The 18344-nt window shown below is 39.8% G+C and overlaps 1 protein-coding gene across 1 annotated transcript; it reads left to right on the top strand.

The window, feature by feature from the left end:
- On the top strand, positions 1–16324 carry LOC137261586 (nuclear receptor subfamily 1 group D member 1-like). Its single transcript, XM_067799360.1, has 7 exons — positions 1–170; positions 4820–5060; positions 5629–5770; positions 8152–9245; positions 12919–13147; positions 14560–14784; positions 15420–16324. The coding sequence occupies exons 2-7, from the start codon at positions 4830–4832 to the stop codon at positions 15656–15658; spliced, it is 2160 nt and encodes a 719-aa protein (XP_067655461.1). The 5' UTR covers positions 1–170; positions 4820–4829; the 3' UTR covers positions 15659–16324.
- Positions 16325–18344: the final 2020 nt, after the last annotated feature.

Below are 18344 nucleotides of genomic sequence, written 5' to 3'. Positions count from 1 at the left end.
TGACTGTGAGAAAACAAACTTGTTGGAGGCATTACATGCAGATTTTAATGTGTTGATTTCGTAAACTTTTCAAAACAACAGATACAATGTGTTGATACTTGTGTGAATACACGATCAACTGATGCTTTACCACTTGTCAACGGGATTTACAGCGGTTGCGTCCCCACAAGGTAACTTGACCGACTTATCATTGTGACATGTAGGCCAGTGTGATCGCACCACAACCGGGTGGGTCTGTTTGTTGTATACACGATCCCCCGTTGAGAACTAGGGCAGTCAGTAAATGATTGAAATGTTCGAGACATGTTTGTAGTTAAAACACTTTTAAACATCATGTAACACTTTGATAATTATCGTGTTCATACTATTTATAGATTATTCCGTCCGATGTCCTTGGTTCGCTGACAGTATGTCACTATGCTAAATGCCCAACCCATTTTCATTGTTGACATTTAGACGCTGGGGTCGTGCAATTCCTTAATGACAGACGATACCCATTCAACAGTTTGTTTGAGAGCTGTAGACAGATTTCTAGTGTGGGTTACAATGCAGTTGTCGGTGGCCAATGCAATACCAGTTTGAAACTTTGTTGAAATGTGAAGTGAGAAATATATTTGCTGTTTTGTCAATTTGACTTCATTATTTACAAGTTTATGGAGTTATCAATACTTTAATGTTTTAGGAGGTATAGACATCAAAAGTGGTGTATGCTGTGATTTGATGTAACTAATCGAATGCAACAAGATTCTGCAAGTTATGAATATCGGTGATATTCTGAGGGAACATAATGTTTATGTGGTTTTGTGAAGTTTAAGAAACTGAAGTTTACTTTCACAAAATACAGTATTTAATGTAGGCTTTGATAAAAAAATCTAATCATGACCTAATGTATATAAAGACATATGTTTCTTTTTTGTTGTGAATATTTTAATTTAATGGTTATGATATTTCGAAATTACTTCCTGAGGTACAATGAACACATTTTAATCATGTTAGGGAGGGGGGAGGTATTAATTTTATTATACAGGCAGATTTCGAATGGTTTGAACATTCTATCCATGTATTGTGAGCATGTCACACCAAAAATGACTAACTTATAGTTATACTGAGAATGATGCAACTCTGGTTGAATGTGGAATCATACCTGAAGTCTTACTTCATGAAGAAATTAAGGTCATCACTTGTGCTGTTCTTTTTGGCTTTCCAACCAAATTTAAGTTACTGCTGGCTAGCAAACCATTGGCGCTGCGTACCAGTTATCACCAACACCTGGCTGTAGCGCTTGCGCAGGTAGCTGGACTTTCACACATTGACACATCACAAAAGTGATAGGTTATGAGAGTAAAAATCACTGTAGGTATTTTGTCACATAACTGTTACTGTGTTGACATGAAATTTCATAAGTGACCATGCAGATGATACTGACAAAATATAGCTGTCAATTTTCACCTATATCTTTTTTGTTTTTTGGAGAAAAAACAAACATTACCAAAATTGCAAACAAATACTCGAAAAGTCACCTTTGATAAGTTCAGCTTATCAGCTTTTATCAGCATCTGTACACAGTCAGTGAAAGTGAGTTTTGTCTTTTAAAACGAATTCCACTTATGAAATTTCTAATCATGCCCTGTAAGATTTTGGTAACGTAAATGTATGATTCTAATATGAAGATTCACAGTCTTAATTTCACTTTTTTGGGTTTACATTTTTATTTAAAGTGAAATTCATCAGTACGTTTTCACTGCAGACAGACTATAGCTGTTTGACTAAACTGTCTCATCATTGTCAGAAGCCAGATGGAAGGTGTGCATCCAGATATGGTGCCATGCAAGTAATAGAAGTACCATGATAGCCCATAGTTCCAAATGTTTTGGACTAAATACTGGTCACCTGTAGCCTTAGTTTCATTTGGTTGTTGTTCAACACCACAATCAGCAATATTCCAGCTATATGGCAGTGGTCTGTAAATAATGAAGTCTTGAACAGACAATCAAGTGATCAACAGCATGAGCGTTGATCTGCACACTTTGGATAAAATAGCATGTGTCAACGAAGTCAGTGAGCCAGACCACCCTGTCCCATTAGTCATCGGTTGCTGGAGACCAATTCTAACCTCGATCTTCATGGATCCTAGGAATAGTGGCAATGCATGGTAGCTCTCCTAAGTGAGAGAGTTTTGTTTTACTCATAGGTTAGTCAGTGTTCGCGGTAGGTTTTGTACGAGTGTGTGTAGAAAGAAAATTATACATATGTAGTCCAAATCTTTTGAGCGTAAAATTTTCTTTACAATCCTCAACCATGTTAAAATCTTTTGTTTGTCTGTATGTTGCAGTTTTGAGGTACTTTTTAAGATTACATAGATCAGGATCTATGCGTCCAAAGCATGCCTGCAAAATATTTTTTGCATGGTTTTTTTTTTTTTTGTGCGTGAAAAATGCAGGTTTCTGTGTTAACGCAAACACTGTTGGTATTAGCAAAGTTGATGAAACCTTTTGTATTGTCTTACCATCAAGGGCCATGAAGATCTGTGTTAGAATAGGTCTTAAGCAACTCATACTTGTCATAAGAGGTAGTTAACTTGATTGGATGGTCAGGCTAACTGACTGGGTTTGGGGACCTATGACCCAATTTTTGGATGGATAGTTATGAATAGTCATTATTCAAATCCTTACATGATGGTTACATCTGTATCTGTGATAGATTGGCCCTCTGTCCTTTGTTGACAGGTTTTATCGTTCCAGAAATGTATTATTAATGTACTGCTTTTTGTCACGACATGTTTGAAATATAAACATCAGTTCAGTCTGTTTTATTGGCATTTTAGAAGTTTGGAAGTAAAAGGAAAGGTAAGGTACTTTACAAGGCTTCAAAAAATCCCATCGCCTGATGCCAAGGACAAGTCAGTTTTTATTTTGGTCACTCAAATAATTTTATCTTACTTGTCCGTTGGCTACTGGGCTACAGGATAATTTCTGCTTACAGTTTCATTTCATATCTGCTCAAAGTGTAGCTATTAAATGTTGCTGTGATAATAAAGTAGGGGTATCTTTCTGGGCTATTTATCACTTTTCGATAAATAGTCCAGTAAACATTAACATCAAACACCATGTTGATTTATTCTTTCACAATTTTGTCATCATGATTTTGTCATGAAAAACAGGACAAGTGGAAATATGTAAGGGCAAGTTACTTCCTCAAGGTCACTTTCCCTGTGGCAAGTGGACTTAAAAAAAAATTTAAATCGCTGCTTCATGAATGACAAGTTCTTCAATATGTTTTGATGCACCATTTCTAAACTCATTACTTTAGGTCGTTTTCAAGAAGTACAATGTGTTCACTAGTGTATATTCAGCCATGTACTACTACATGTACTTTATTTATTAATATTAATAACAGTTTTGTTCGATATTGGTTTGATCAATTTTGGTCATAACATGTATTGTACTGAATCAGTGAATGACAGAATGCAAGCTGATATTTGCAGCACCCCAACATAATTACATTTGGCAGCTTTGAAGCCAAACTCTTGAAAATGGATACGAACCACACAAATTCTATAATTTAACTTACAAAAGGTAATTGTTAGAGTGGTAGAGTGACCATATGGTCAAAGTATCTGCTCGCCATGCTAAGATCCCAGTTCAACCTACACTGACATATTTAGTTTCACAAAATGATAGTATCATTATTTCACCGGGAGGTAAATGTTTGGGAGCAATCAAGGGAGATTGTGTATGCACAACCTGAATTAATACATCATAGAGGGACTGACCTAACTTGACATTAACAAGGGTAATCTATATATTGCATATGTCAACATGACACCTCTGTGCGTGTGTGCAAGTCAGATAGGGGGAACATTCTAATCAGCCATTCAGTGATTTTTACGTTCTTTTTAAACTAGTGACTCGAAGGGAAGGAAGCATTCAAATCAGCATGTCTCGTTTCTAAAGTGACATTTCTGGCAGTAGAAATTACATCAGCGCCGTAGTATGGTTGTGGATGTTTCATACCTCCTGTCCATGCAGGTAGCTAGAGTCCTATAGGTCCCCATGGTTCTATATATGGTGATCACCCTTCAGTTGCCGGTGATCTATTGCCTGTGTTCATAGTGATATATATTTTATGATAGTGTATTAGTTTTAAATTTAGAGCTGTAATACGCTATTATTTTTACTGTTCTTTGTTGACAGGTTTTACGCTCTAAGTTGATTAATTTGAATATTGATATATACCATTCAAAAGAAGAAGGGGATATTGGATTTAAAGGATTGATACAATGCAAATGATGAAGCCATTCAGGAAATAAATGATGAAGAGAAATTAAGGGAATATGTGACAATAAAAAAATATCTCACATGGCTTGCTAAAAATATCCATTACTATTTTTAAATGGCATAAATTGTTCTTGTCATGATATGAGTGTAATGTTGTCAATGAGATACTCACTCACTCACTCACTCACTCACTCACTCACTCACTCACACTCTCTCTAACTCACTCTTCCTGTCACTTCTGAGCTTCAGTACAGCTGCACCAGACAAGGGGTATGATCAAAGGAATGTTTGTCTTGTATCTGGGTCAAGGCTATCACAGGTACAAACAGACTCGTATATCTCAAATCTAAACAGTGGAACCCACAGAGATATTGAATCAGAGTTAAAGATCAGAATTGATTGAGAATGGGTAATATTTTTTTCTCTAAGATCATCTGACTGAGTTTGAGTTACGAGAAAACTTTTAATGGCTGGGCAATGAGAAGAAACTATATATTTTAAGCAACTTATATTGCCCTCATCATTAAACTCTGATTTTGCAGCCCAAAGACAATGATAGAGGAAACTGACGCCCAGTCATCCTCATCCTCACCGTCTACAGCATCAACATCAACATCATCATCGACTACGTCGTCCCCATCCAGGAAAAGCTCCGCCACTTCCCTAACTAGTCGACCACCAGTTGTCCCCACAGCTGTTGCCAATTCCCTTCCTCCATGTCGAGTGTGTGGGGAAAAGGCAAGCGGATTCCATTATGGCGTCAACACATGTGAAGCCTGCAAGGTAAGAGTTAAACATCGGCCATTTTGACAAGTTCATTAAATCAAATTCCTTTATGTTCTGCATATTCCACAAAATCAGTTTCAGAAGATACATAATTATATTTTTTTGCCTGAAATGTATACACAAATTTAGTGCTGGGGTAACCTACTGGTTAAAGCATTTGCTCCTCACACCATAGACCTGGGTTCGATTCCCCACATGGATACAGTGTGTGAAGCCCATTTGTAATGTCCCCAGCTATAATATTGCTGGAATAAAGTACAAAGCAGCATTAAATATACTCACTCACTCACTCACTCACTCACTCACTCACTCACTCACTCACTCACTCACCCACCCACCCACCCACTCACCCACCCACTCATTCACTCACCCACCCACCCACCCACCCACTCACTCACTCACTCACTCACTCACTCACTCACTCACCCACCCATTGATAACTGCAAGGATTCTAAACATTTATAGCAGCCAATACTGATCAAGTCATGGCATTAGAAACTGCACAGCTTCAAAGCCATTGAAACTTTCTTTTTTTAGGTAGCTCAGAATCAGTTTTTATATTCAGGGCTTTTTTCGACGGAGTCTGCAGCGTAAAGACAAATACAAATGTTCGGCATCAGGGCGATGCAAGATTGGTATGGGGAGACGCAGCACCTGCCCGTCATGCCGCTACGAGAAGTGTATCAGTGTGGGCATGTCCAAGACAGGTAAGCTAACACATACTACTTTACTTTACAGAAACAGACACAAAAGATTGTCTCTGTTGTGGATCTGTTGGTAGCATTGTCTGTATTGTTGACAGTCAGTGAGAGTGTAGCCTGTGTTTTTGCAATTGTGTGTATTGTTGAGGTTGTGTGTTGAGATTTTGTGTTTTGTTGTGGGTGGGTGTATATGGCTGAGGTTAGGTGTGTTGTTCAGGTTATGTGCTCTGTTGAGGTTGTGTGTATTGTTGAGGTTGTGTGTTGAGATTGTGTGTATCGTTGAGGTTAAGTGTGTTGTTAAAGGTTATGTGCACTGTTGAGGTTGTGTATTTTGTTGAAGTTGTGTGTTGAGATTGTGTGTATTGTTGTGGGTGTGTGTGTATTGTTGAGGGTAGGTGTGTTGTTCAGGTTATGTGCACTTCTGAGGTTGTGTGTATTGTTGAGGTTGTCTGTGTTGTTGAGGTTGTGTGTGTATTGTTGAAGTTGTCTGTGTTTTTTAGGTTGTCTGTGTTGCTGAGGTTGTCTTTGTTGTTAAAGTTGTGTTTATTGTTGAGGTTATCTGTGTTGTAGAGGTTGTGCATATTGTTGAGGTCTGTGTGTTGAGATTGTGTGTATTGCTGTGTGTGTGTCTATTGTTGAGGTTAAGTGTGTTGTTCAGGTTATGTGTACTGTTAAGGTTGTGTGTTTTTTGAGGTTGTCTGTGTTGTTGAGGTTGTGTGTGTATTGTTGAAGTGAGTGAGTGAGTGAGTGAGTTTAGTTTTACGCCGCACTCTGCAATATTACAGCTATATGGCGGCGGTCTGTAAATAATCAAGTCTGGACCAGACAATCCAGTGATCAACAACATGAGCATCGATCTGCGCAATTGGGAACCGATGACATGCGTCAACCAAGTCAGCGAGCCTGACCACCCGATCCCGTTAGTCGCCTCTTACGACAAGCTGAGTCGCCTTTTATGGCAAGCATGGGTTGCTGAAGGCCTATTCTACCCCGGGACCTTCACGGGTCGTATTGTTGAAGTTGTCTTTGTTGTTGAGGTTGTCTGTGTTGTTGAGGTTGTGTGTGTATTGTTGAAGTTGTCTTTGTTGTTGAGGTTGTGTGTGTTGTTGAGGTTGTCTGCATTGTATCGTTTCTTATTTTATCATTGCTGTTTATATGTGGGTTTCATTCAGTAATTTTAAAATAACAAGTCAACCAATTCATTCTTGTTGATAATTTGGCTTGTTCAGCATGGTTTCATCACCGAGATGTACTTGACTAACTGTATGGGATTTAGCCAGAGATTCCAGCCTTATGCTTTGGGTGTAATTATTACAATTTTGACCAATTAATTACACTACTACTGTTGATATACAAAAATTATGCTTTTCTACTGGTTTTAGGAAATTAATAAAGTGGATAAAATTTCTCAAGGAAGTGTTTCATAACACACACAGGTATGGGTTAAGAAATTGCCTGACATCCTCCATAGAAATCACTTATTCTTAGAATCACGCTCATTCCAGTTAATTTGTAAGTAATTAAAGTATCATGTGTCACCTGACCAATAATTTTTGATGCATCAAGTTTCATAATGATTGGTGATTTCTGTCCAGAATATTCATTTTGTGAAGATGTGCACTATGTCAAAGCAACTGGGAGACAAGTATTACACTTTTTGGGTCTAAATTACAATTTTTGACATCCAGTATTACACTTTTTGGGTCTAAATTACAATTTTTGACATCCAGTATTACACTTTTGGGGTCTAAATTACAATTTTTGACATCCAGTATTACACTTTTTGGGTCTAAATTACAATTTTTGACATCCAGTATTACACTTTTTGGGTCTAAATTACAATTTTTGACATCCAGTATTACACTTTTTGGGTCTAAATTACAATTTTTGACATCCAGTATTACACTTTTTGGGTCTAAATTACAATTTTTGACATCCAGTATTACACTTAGGCCCAAAATAGAGTTTTCATCTCTGGTTAGTTAAAAACTGGGTTCACAACAAACTGTGCTTGTTGGTCAAGGGTACTTGATGGATTGATGTCCAATAAAACTTTCTGAATGTAACTGTTAGATCTTCAGTAACCCATGATTGTCAAAAAAGGCAGTTAAGGGGATTGGTGGTCAAACTTGCTGAGTTGGTTGACACATGTCATCGTACCTCCATTGTAAGATCAGTGCTCATGTTGTTGATCACAGGATTGTGTTGATCAGACTCAATTATTTACAGACCACTGCGTTTATCAACCAACCAGCATCAATGTTTATTTACAGTTACCCTGGCATATAGCTGTAACTTTACGGAGGTCACCATTAGGTGACTCGTAAACAAAATAATGTGTGTTTTTCTCATTGATGACCCTACTGTGTGTTGGACATTTGCTTCAGCTATCAAGACTGGCCGTTACACTCACGAGAAGCGAACACAGGACATTCTGGAGGTGAAACAGCTTGAACAACAGGAACTTAGACAGGACCACAACCATAACATTACCATAATAACTCTACCTCAAACTGTGGAGGGTGCTTCTATACAGCAAGCTCCGATCACAGCTACAACCACAACCTACCCCACAGTGACACGTTCAAAGGCCAGAGATAAAGGCCCTTCAAGATCGACAAAATCCGGAGGAAACCCCACAACAGAATCAAGCCAAGAGCCAGAGCTGTCCATCACAGCTGTCACAATACAGACATCATGCACAACATCATGCACTAAAACAGTGCAAGAAGCAACGTCCAATGTTGTCACAGGACAGGCAACAACATCACTTGCTCTGGAAGAAGATTTAACAACAACATGCACTGTCCCAGCACAGAAATTCGCATCAAGCGCTTTCTCAGAAGTGTCATCAACATCAAACTCATCACCAGAGCAGGCATTGACATCAAACATGTTTCCAGAACTCACATCAAACATTTATCCAATGGACACGTTGACATCAGACACATTCCCAGAAGAGACATCAACATCAAACTCATTGCCAGAGCAAGCGTCAACGTCTAAAACTTTTCCCGAACACACAGGAACGTCAAACACTTACTCAGTGCAGACCTTGACATCAAACACTTTTCTGACACAGGCAACTGCCTCAAACACTTGTACAACCCAGTCAACACCCTCGCAAACAGCACAGGTGGCACCATCGGATGCAGCACAGGATGCATCATACACAATACTGACGCCACCATCAGACACAGAACAGGCACCGCCATCAGTTGAAGACTTTGATTCGTTTCCCAGCCCCTTGAGTCCCGCTGTTGAAGCATTCTGTCACCTGGCCTTGTCATGTGTTTCTCCTACTACTCAGAACGACACACTTACTATGTTGCCCCTGGCGACACCAATGCCACCTACGCCAGAAGAACCAATTGACTGTGACTCCATGATTGCCAGTTTGATTGAAGCACATCATACATACATCAGTTCAAGCACATACCTGTCCAAGGCCTACCTACTGGATTGTCAGACGAAACATTATGTAAGTTATGAATTTATCACAAGTGAGTGAGTCTCGTTTTATACCATTTTTAGTAGTGTTCCAGAAATATCAGGTGGGGATTTAGGTTTAAAACTGGCTGTTTGTTGGGCTAGGGTACCTAATGGATCTGTTATTTCATGGATCCGTACTCACATAATCAATCACTGGTTCAATTTGTATTTTACATGTAAAGATATTGGTTAGAATTGATCTTCTGGTGTTGCTGTAGTCAAAATTGTTTGGCATTGGGTACAGGCTGGTTTAGAGAACATTGCACATTACCAGACCATTTTGTATGTTCCTGAGTGTTATGTGTCAGTTTTATTCTCTGCTTATTTCCTCTTCTCTGATCACTTTTTTAAAAAACTGACCATATTTTGGTAAAACCATAACAAACAAACCTATTCACTAACAAACAGTCCACTTTGCTCTTTTAAACTGAGTACAAGCACATCACTCAAATCCTGGAGGAATGAGTGAGTCAGGTTTTAATCTGCTTTGAGCAGTATTCATACAATATGATGACGAGGGACACTGGAAACAGGCTTCATACATTGTTCCCATAGTTGGAATCAAACACAGGCAGCCAGCATGACAAGGGAAGATTTCACCACAGGTCTACCCCACCACCCCTTAAACTCCAGTAAAAGCTTCACAAGCTTCTTGTACAGCAATCTGCTTTGCCAACAGATGATATACTGAGGGAATTAAAAAAGGGATCACATGAAAGTACATGTGTTCCTTTGATAATTTCCAGGTTTCTTCACACACCTTGCATCGCACAGTTTCTGGAAAGCGATACTGGAACATTTGCACTTTTTTTTCCCCCTCAGTGTATTGCAAACATACCACACAGGACAGTTAAATGACAGTTAATGATTTATGAATTATTTATAGCTAGCCTGGGTGACAATGATTTTTGTGGAAGAACATGTACAATATAAATGAACACACACACACACACACACACACCTGTAAAATGTAAGTGACCTCCCCAGCATGTCACACACACACACACACACACACACACACACACACACACACACACACACACACACACACACACACACACACACACACACACACACACACACACACACACACACACACACACACACACACACACACACACACACAAATGTAAGTGACCTCCCCAGCATGTCATGTACAAATTCAATGACACCCCAGCCCATTTCCATAATTGTTAAGCATGATTGTAAAATCTTTTTATATACCATATTTGCCAAACCATCCCTAGTACATGTGTACAAGATTGATGGTCCCCCTACCTCGCCTAACAAAATGAAAATGATTAAAAATATCATCACCCCCAGCCATAGATAATGAACTGTCACTAAGGAACATAGCTATCGCCTGTTTCAACAAAAACGATTGAACGATTTTCTGTTCTTCAAAGTAGGAACTGTTTTGTCCCACGCACATCTGAAATTGACTGATTTGCTCAAAAATTGGTTTATTTTCAAAATTTAACTCGGCGAAAATACTAATACGATTACTGAAATATGTAACCATGGTTCTCAAATAAACTTTATTTCATCATGTGACTAGTTAGGATTCTTATCTTTTTGAGACAGTTATCGTTTATGTCCTTTATACATTTGTCAGTGTGAGATATTACCGATAATCATGGAATTTATCGATGCATGAAATTAATGTGTAAAATGCAAATTGACCCATTCTGGCTTTTGTGAACCGACACATGCACATCTGGACATTTTGGAATATTTTGTGCCCAGTTCACAGCACATGGACGGAAACAATGTGATACCACAACAAAGCTGGCAGAGAATATTGTTCGATTTAAACCCAGTGCCTGAACAAGGTCACCATGCTTAATTATAATGCTGTGGTTCATGTAGCAGTTATGACAGTCAGCAACGGTGTATGACAGCATCTGTGTTGAAAGGGACATGTGAAATATTCTTGTAATTACAGGGGTTGGGTGTTCTTGTGATTAGAGCCTTCACTCTTCATGCTGAAAGCCTGGGTTCAATTCCCCATGTGTACATTGTGTGAAGCCCATTTCTGGTGTCCCCAGCTATGATATTGCTGGAACGATGCTAATGTTGCTTAAAACCATATTGCTAAAAGCAGCGTAAAACAAAAACTCACTCACTCACTCACTCACTCACTCACTCACTCACTCAATCACTCACTCACTCACTCACTCACTCACTCACTCACTCACTCACTCACCCACCCACTCATGATTAAAAGAAACACTGACCAATGTAGCAAAAAAGCCTAATACAGAAACATCACTCATGGCGGTCATATGAAACTGTTCATCCATTTCAAAGGATTGCAGTCATGTAACAATGCCAGAAACTTGTACAATCTTCCTTGACCTTAAGATCCAGGTTAGAATTGGACCTCAGTTACCCATGCTTGTCGTAAGAGGCGACCAACAGGATTGGATGATCAGGCTAGCTGACACATCACTGTATCCCAAATGTGTAGACCGATGCTCATGTTATTGATCGCAGGATTGTCTGATCCAGACTTGATTATAGACACACTGCTGCCATAGAGCTGATAAATTGGTAAGTGCGGCATTAACACCAAGCAGCTATCCTTGGCGTGACCTCTTCTGTTCTCTTTGCCAGAGCATGTCATGACAGACTCATGCTTGTGGGTTTGATCATAGGCCAGGCTGTTGATCTTTGGCTTTTGATATTACTCAGTCAGTTTGTGATTACAGTTTTCTAGTCATGAAATTCTGATACTACAGTCTTTGGTGTTTTGTTTGATGATTTGTTCTAAGGTTCTTTTTGCCTTTGATGCATGTTAGGCTAGTTTCAATACAGATATGTTAGTGCACAAGACTACTGTATGTTTCTGCACATGTATTGAATTAGGGACAGAGTGATATCTATCTTTGTTCCTAGTTATGACAAGCATTGGTTCTGTTTTACATTAGTTTTGTTTGAGTATTAGTTTTTACTTCTTCCTTACTTCTTACTCAGATCCTGTAGAAAACAGTTGGAAGCTTAAGGGTGTCAGACTACAGGTTCAAGTGTTCATTCAACATGTCAAAAATCACTTCACTTACTTCACTCACTCATTTACTCACTTACTGACTCACTCACTCCATAACAGCTACACTCATATAAAATGTCTGATCTAAACAATGTCAACCAGAGAGATATGGTACACCACTCCACTTCTCTCCGCTCCACTCCACCCCACTCACTCATATACATCAGCTAATTTTACGAACAAAATTGGGAGAAGAAACTAAATATTATAAGCAAGTGATGGTTGAATCGCTCTCATTATAAAACCTTGATTTTGCAGACCCTCCACTCACTCAACTAACTCCACTCCACAACGCTCACGGACCTCAACTAACTTAACTAAACTCCACTCAATCAACTAACTCCACACCACTCCTCTCTACTCACTCAATCAAGTATCTCCTCTGAATTCCACTCAATCAAGTATCTCCTCTCCATTCCACTCACTCAACTATCTCCTCTCCATTCCACTCCCTCAACTATCTCCTCTCCATTCCACTCAACTATCTCCACTCCACTCACTCAAAAATTCAACTCAACTATCTCCTCTCCATTCCACTCACTCAACTAACTCCACTCCACTAACATGCAATCGCTCACTCACTCACTCAGACTGAACTTTCCATCTGTTACAGGAGGTTTATCAGAATAAGCAGGCAATGTTTGGGCCCTTATCAACGCTGTCCCATGACCAATACATGGAAATCTATGAGAAGACAGGGATGGACGTTGACAACCGACAGGAAATGATGAATTATTTTGCCACCCACATGGAGAATGGCATAAAAAAGTACATCAGTTTTGTCAAGCTCATCCCAGGATTCACAGACCTAAACATCGAGGACCAAGCCACCCTAGTTAAAGGTAGCTAATGAAAGTCAGCAAGCTTGTCATGGTTAAGGAGCACAGGTGATTCATGGCTAGGGAACGGGAGTGATGATGGGGAAGGGGGTTGTCTATTGATTTTGTGCTTGACATGCATGGGGAGTCACTTTCTTTGTACACATACACAAATGTAAGAGGGGTTCATTCACATTGTATGTGCTTCCCCATAAAAATCATCATCCCCTACATCTTGCCATTAATTATCATCTGTCCCTCAGTGGCTGTTAGGGTAGCCTCATGCTTCAAGTGATCTCATGTACATAGCTCCTCATCCATGGCCAGACTTTACCCGTAGTAGAGGTGGAGAAGATTCACTTCAGGCCTGACCTTCCCCACCCATGGCCAGACTTTACCCATAATAGATGTGGAGAAGATTCATTTCAGGCCTGACCTTCCCCACCCATGGCTAGACTTTCCCATAATAGATGTGGAGAAGATTCATTTCAGGCCTGACCTTCCCCACCCATGGCCAGACTTTACCCATTTCAGGCCTGACCTTCCCCACCAATGGCCAGACTTTACCTGTAATAGAGGTGGAGAAGATTCACTTCAGGTCTGACCTTCCCCACCCATGACCAGACTTTACAAACAATGGAGGTGATGAAGATTCGAACAAGAAAAGTCCTTCCCTATCCATAGCCAGACTTTATCTCGGAAAGAGGTAGGGAAGGTTAACACCCACCCTTGCATCCCATCTACACTGTCATCAGGCTCCCCATTGTTTTCAGTGACCTTGGTTTGTACCTCCTGATCTCAATCATCAAATACAGCCATCGTCAGATCAGTTTGCCTGGGTTCTTCACCAAGAGCACAGTCCATCTCATAATCTGGATATTGAAATCCCACAAATCTGAGCCTAGATTTTCAAAGCTCTCTTAGCGCTAAGATAGTCATAAGTGCTATACATTAATATTAACTCAAGATTATCTTTGCGCTAAGAGAACTTTGAAAATCTAGGCCCTGAAGTGTGTCCATATTCTCAGGGCAATTCTTGGTGGATTCAACTGGGCAGCTTTTCCTGTGAAATATCTTCTCCGTTCTCTTTGTGTGTGTAGAGAGGGCAAGGGTACCTGAGCTGATTATGTGCCTAACCAGCCTGACTCTGTCCTGATCCCTATCCTATACATGGTAGAATTGCTCTCAGCAACCCCTGCTTGTGGTAAGAGGTGATGAAGAGGATCCAGTAGTCAAACTCTCTGACTTGGTTGACACATGTTATCATGTCCCAGTTGCAAAGATTGATGCTCATACTGTTGATCACTGGACCAACTTATTTACAGACTGCTGCAGGTAGCTGAAACCTTGCGGAGTTTGGTGTTGGGCCAACCAACTAACCTAACCTCTTCCTGTTGCATTTCACTTATGAAACTGGGCCAATATGTTTGTTGCAGCCTCTCGGTTTGAATTCTGGATGTGGGGAACCTTCCAAGGCTACAACCCAGAACTGATGGTAGCATGTCTTCCCAATGGAAAGTGCCTTCATCGCAGTGAGATGTGCAGGATTTGGGATGAGAACTTTATTGCTGAAATGTTCCGTTTTTCACAGACATTGAAAAAATTACCATTACTACCAGACGAGTTTGTACTGGTGAAGTGTATTTGTGTGACATTTGCTGGTGAGTATGTAACAGTTTGTTGTGTTGATGTCTAGTTTGATGATGTGATGGTGAAAAGAGCCTCATCTACAGTCTGGTTTTCTTTTCAAGAAAATGCCCCCCTAAATCTATCAGTTTGGAAAGGTAGTTTATAAATATTACGAGGCAAGGAGTTCATGAACAACCTATACCCAAACACTTTTCGTCTATCAGGAAATGTCATGCATCACATACCTGTTTTTTCCCATTGCTGCCATGCACCCTTCCACGCCAACTGTCTACAATCATTTTTATTAAACAATGTTTTCTGTGAAGCGTGACAATTTCTAATAGATGAAGAGGAGTAAAGGCCTCATTTGTGTGCATCATCATCTCTGTAAGTTGGGGTTCATTTTTATGTATCCCCATGTGAGTAAAGTTTTCTTTTGTATGCACCTTCATCTCTGGAAGTTGGGGTTCATGAGTGTGTATCCCCATGTGAGTAGAGGGTTCCTTTATATGCACCTTCATCTCTGTTAGTTCAGGTTGATGTGTGTGAATTTCTGTGTGAGTGAAGGGTTGATTTGTTTGCACCTACATCTGTGTAAGTAGGGATTCATGAGTGTGTACCCATCTGAGTAGAGGGTTCATTAGTAGGCACTTTTATCTGTGTGCAGATCGCAGTGGATTGAAAGAACCTGGCAAAGTGGAGCAGATCCAGTGGCGCCTGATCCAGTGTTTCCTACACATGCTCAAGAAGAACCACAAATCAGACGCGGGACTATTTGCCAAGGTCATTGACAGAATGATGGAAAGTCGGACTTTAACAGAATGGAATTACAAAATTGCCCGAAGAATGCATGTATGGCCTGCCATCCAACAGAGTCCATTGCTGGTAGAGATGATTTCTATGTGAAAGATGCAAGCACCATGACATTCCTGATTCCTGATGCTCCTGGGATGGGATGAAGACATTCCAGGCAATTTGTTTTCTTTACATGGACTTGTATGATAACCTGGTGGACATTATCAGTACTCAACAGGTTTGTGTACACCTCCATGGTACACAGACAATACTGTGTCTGGTATTTGTCAAAACTTGAATAAGGGAGTGTACAACACACAAAAGTCAACTTAGCCCCATTCTGTTGCATAAGTGTGGATGTGATCGTTAGGACATCATATATTGTGTTAGATGATTGGAAGGATGCAGCACATTTGAGAAGCAACGTTGTTGCCAGAATGATGTGAAATGTGAGCTCACTGGACTGAACATTGGTTACCCTCCCAATGGAGTCAGTCCATGGCTTTCTTAGTGAATAGTTTTAGCAGTTACAGGAAATGTCGTCCGTGTACACATATCCGCTAGTGATGGTGGAACTATGTTGTTTACACAAACTTGCTGAGTAATTACACTTATTGTCGATGTGCCCACACCTAGTTCCAACCAGGTAGGATGTGAGATGTCCTTGTACATCTGGTACAACATGGGATGACCTTGTACATCTGGTACAACATGGGATGACCTTGTACATACATGTTCATCATGGTAGGTTCACTAACAACAATGATGAAAAAAAAAGTCACTCAGCGCAAGCTGCGTCTGTCACTGATGCCATCCTGTACAAAATCAGTTACCTTGTGCTATACAGTGATCTGGCACATCTGTAGACGATCTTCGAAGTTCTCTGCAGGCATTGTTACACAGATGCTGCTCTGATGCTTTTAGAAAGAACTGTTTTTTTATTGTTTTGTGGGGACTGGCCAGTCTGTCTCCTTGTCCAAATCCAGCTTCAGCATTTAATATGGACAAGAACATAAGTGAATGGTATTGACCATGTCTCTCTCATGAAGATGGCAAACACAAACATGCTGAAGACAGATGGAGGCATTGTCCAGCTTTGTACTAGAAAATGACAGATAAACAAATTACACTGTCATCATGGCTAACGTCAGTGCAGATGAACCTTTGTTTTGGATCTTTGTGGAAGAACATGCCCATGTTACTGTTTGTGCCATTCAGTCTACAAGATGCCATATAGTTCCTCTCAGTGCCATACACATACTCTAAGAACATTACCGTGGAAAATTCAAAACATGACGGGCCGTCTTGGTCCTACAGGTATATGTATCATGAGTGTCTACAGTGTCTAGTGTCTAGTTGAGACATCATCAAGGTTGGAAATGATTATCCACTAGGGGTGCAATGGTACGCCATGCCACGGTTTGGTACATATCGCAGTACACCGCTCTTGGTTTGGTACAATTCGGTTCTGTTTAGTAACAATAAAATTTGATTGGATAAATGTTTTCATGGAAAAGCACTGTCAGTTCCGAGAAGAAATCCTCTTTGACATTGAGACCCAAACAAAAGTGCCTTTACACTTTCTCCTTCATCCAATGAAATTGGCATAAATTCTTAACGAGAAGGACGAAGAAATGTCACAAAGCATAGAATATGCCACCTAGAATTAAGTTATATGGAATATTTGTTATGACATTTCGATAGTAATGTATATAAGTTAAAATGATTAGTAATGTATATAAGTTAAAATGATTAGTAATGTATATAAGTTAAAATGATTAGTAATGTATATAAGTTAAAATGATTAGTAATGTATATAAGTTAAAATGATTAGTAATGTATATAAGTTAAAATGATATTTTCAGTACAAAAGCCAAACTCACCATATTTTCAATGTGAATTGCATTGTACTGAATCAAAGACAAACTACTGTGGTATACCGTTTCAGCCCTGTTATCCACCAATGCCAAATACATTCCATTGTAAACCTTTACCTGTTTCTGCTGCCTCAAACTTGTTGCATTTCGTCCCTTTGATACACACTTTATGAATAACACAAAGTCAAATGTTCACGTACTGCCCTGAATGTGTTACAAGAGGATGTGTTCACGTTTAATTTGGCCTAACATGGCCCCACTAGGGGTTATTGATTCATATTACCCCACTTAGGTCTAACATTGGTATAAATGTGTATGCTGACCTATCTAGCATTACCAGTAGATGATAGTGTCTTTTGCCCTATATATGCATTACCAGTAGATGATAGTGTCTTTTGCCCTATATATGCATTAGAAGTAGATGATAGTGTGCATGCGTGCATGTGTGCATGCGTGCGTGCGTGCGTGCGTGCATGTGTGCATGCGTGCGTGTGTGGGTGTGTTGCCATGTACAAATAGATGAATGTGTTTGTAGGCCTATCTAGGATTTAGAAGCAGATAGTAGTGTGTGCATGTTTCCCTATCTTGGCATTTCCAGTAGATATTTGTCCCTGTTACCGAGTCTAGGCATGATCAGCAAATAATACTTATGTTGGTCATAATAGGTCTTACACATGAATCACGGTCAGCCCTAGTAATGCCTTAACACAACATAGATATTTATGTTCTCCATACCACACCCTGCCTTAAACCTCTACATGGTTGAACAAGAGGTTTTGTGTTCTGTCATGTATCACCCAAACGAATGATGGGGCAGTGTGTTTGTAGGGAAGGTTTAAGGGTAATTTTATGGCTTTACTTGCTGTAGGTCCATCATAATCAACACAGTGGTCAGATGTCTTTTTGAATGAGGTCAAGGT

The sequence above is a fragment of the Haliotis asinina genome, chromosome 14, assembly GCF_037392515.1.
Source record: "Haliotis asinina isolate JCU_RB_2024 chromosome 14, JCU_Hal_asi_v2, whole genome shotgun sequence".
Taxonomy (NCBI): domain Eukaryota; kingdom Metazoa; phylum Mollusca; class Gastropoda; order Lepetellida; family Haliotidae; genus Haliotis; species Haliotis asinina.
The sequence above is the reverse complement of the archived record's forward strand: the minus strand, read 5'-3'. Positions and strand labels throughout refer to the sequence as shown.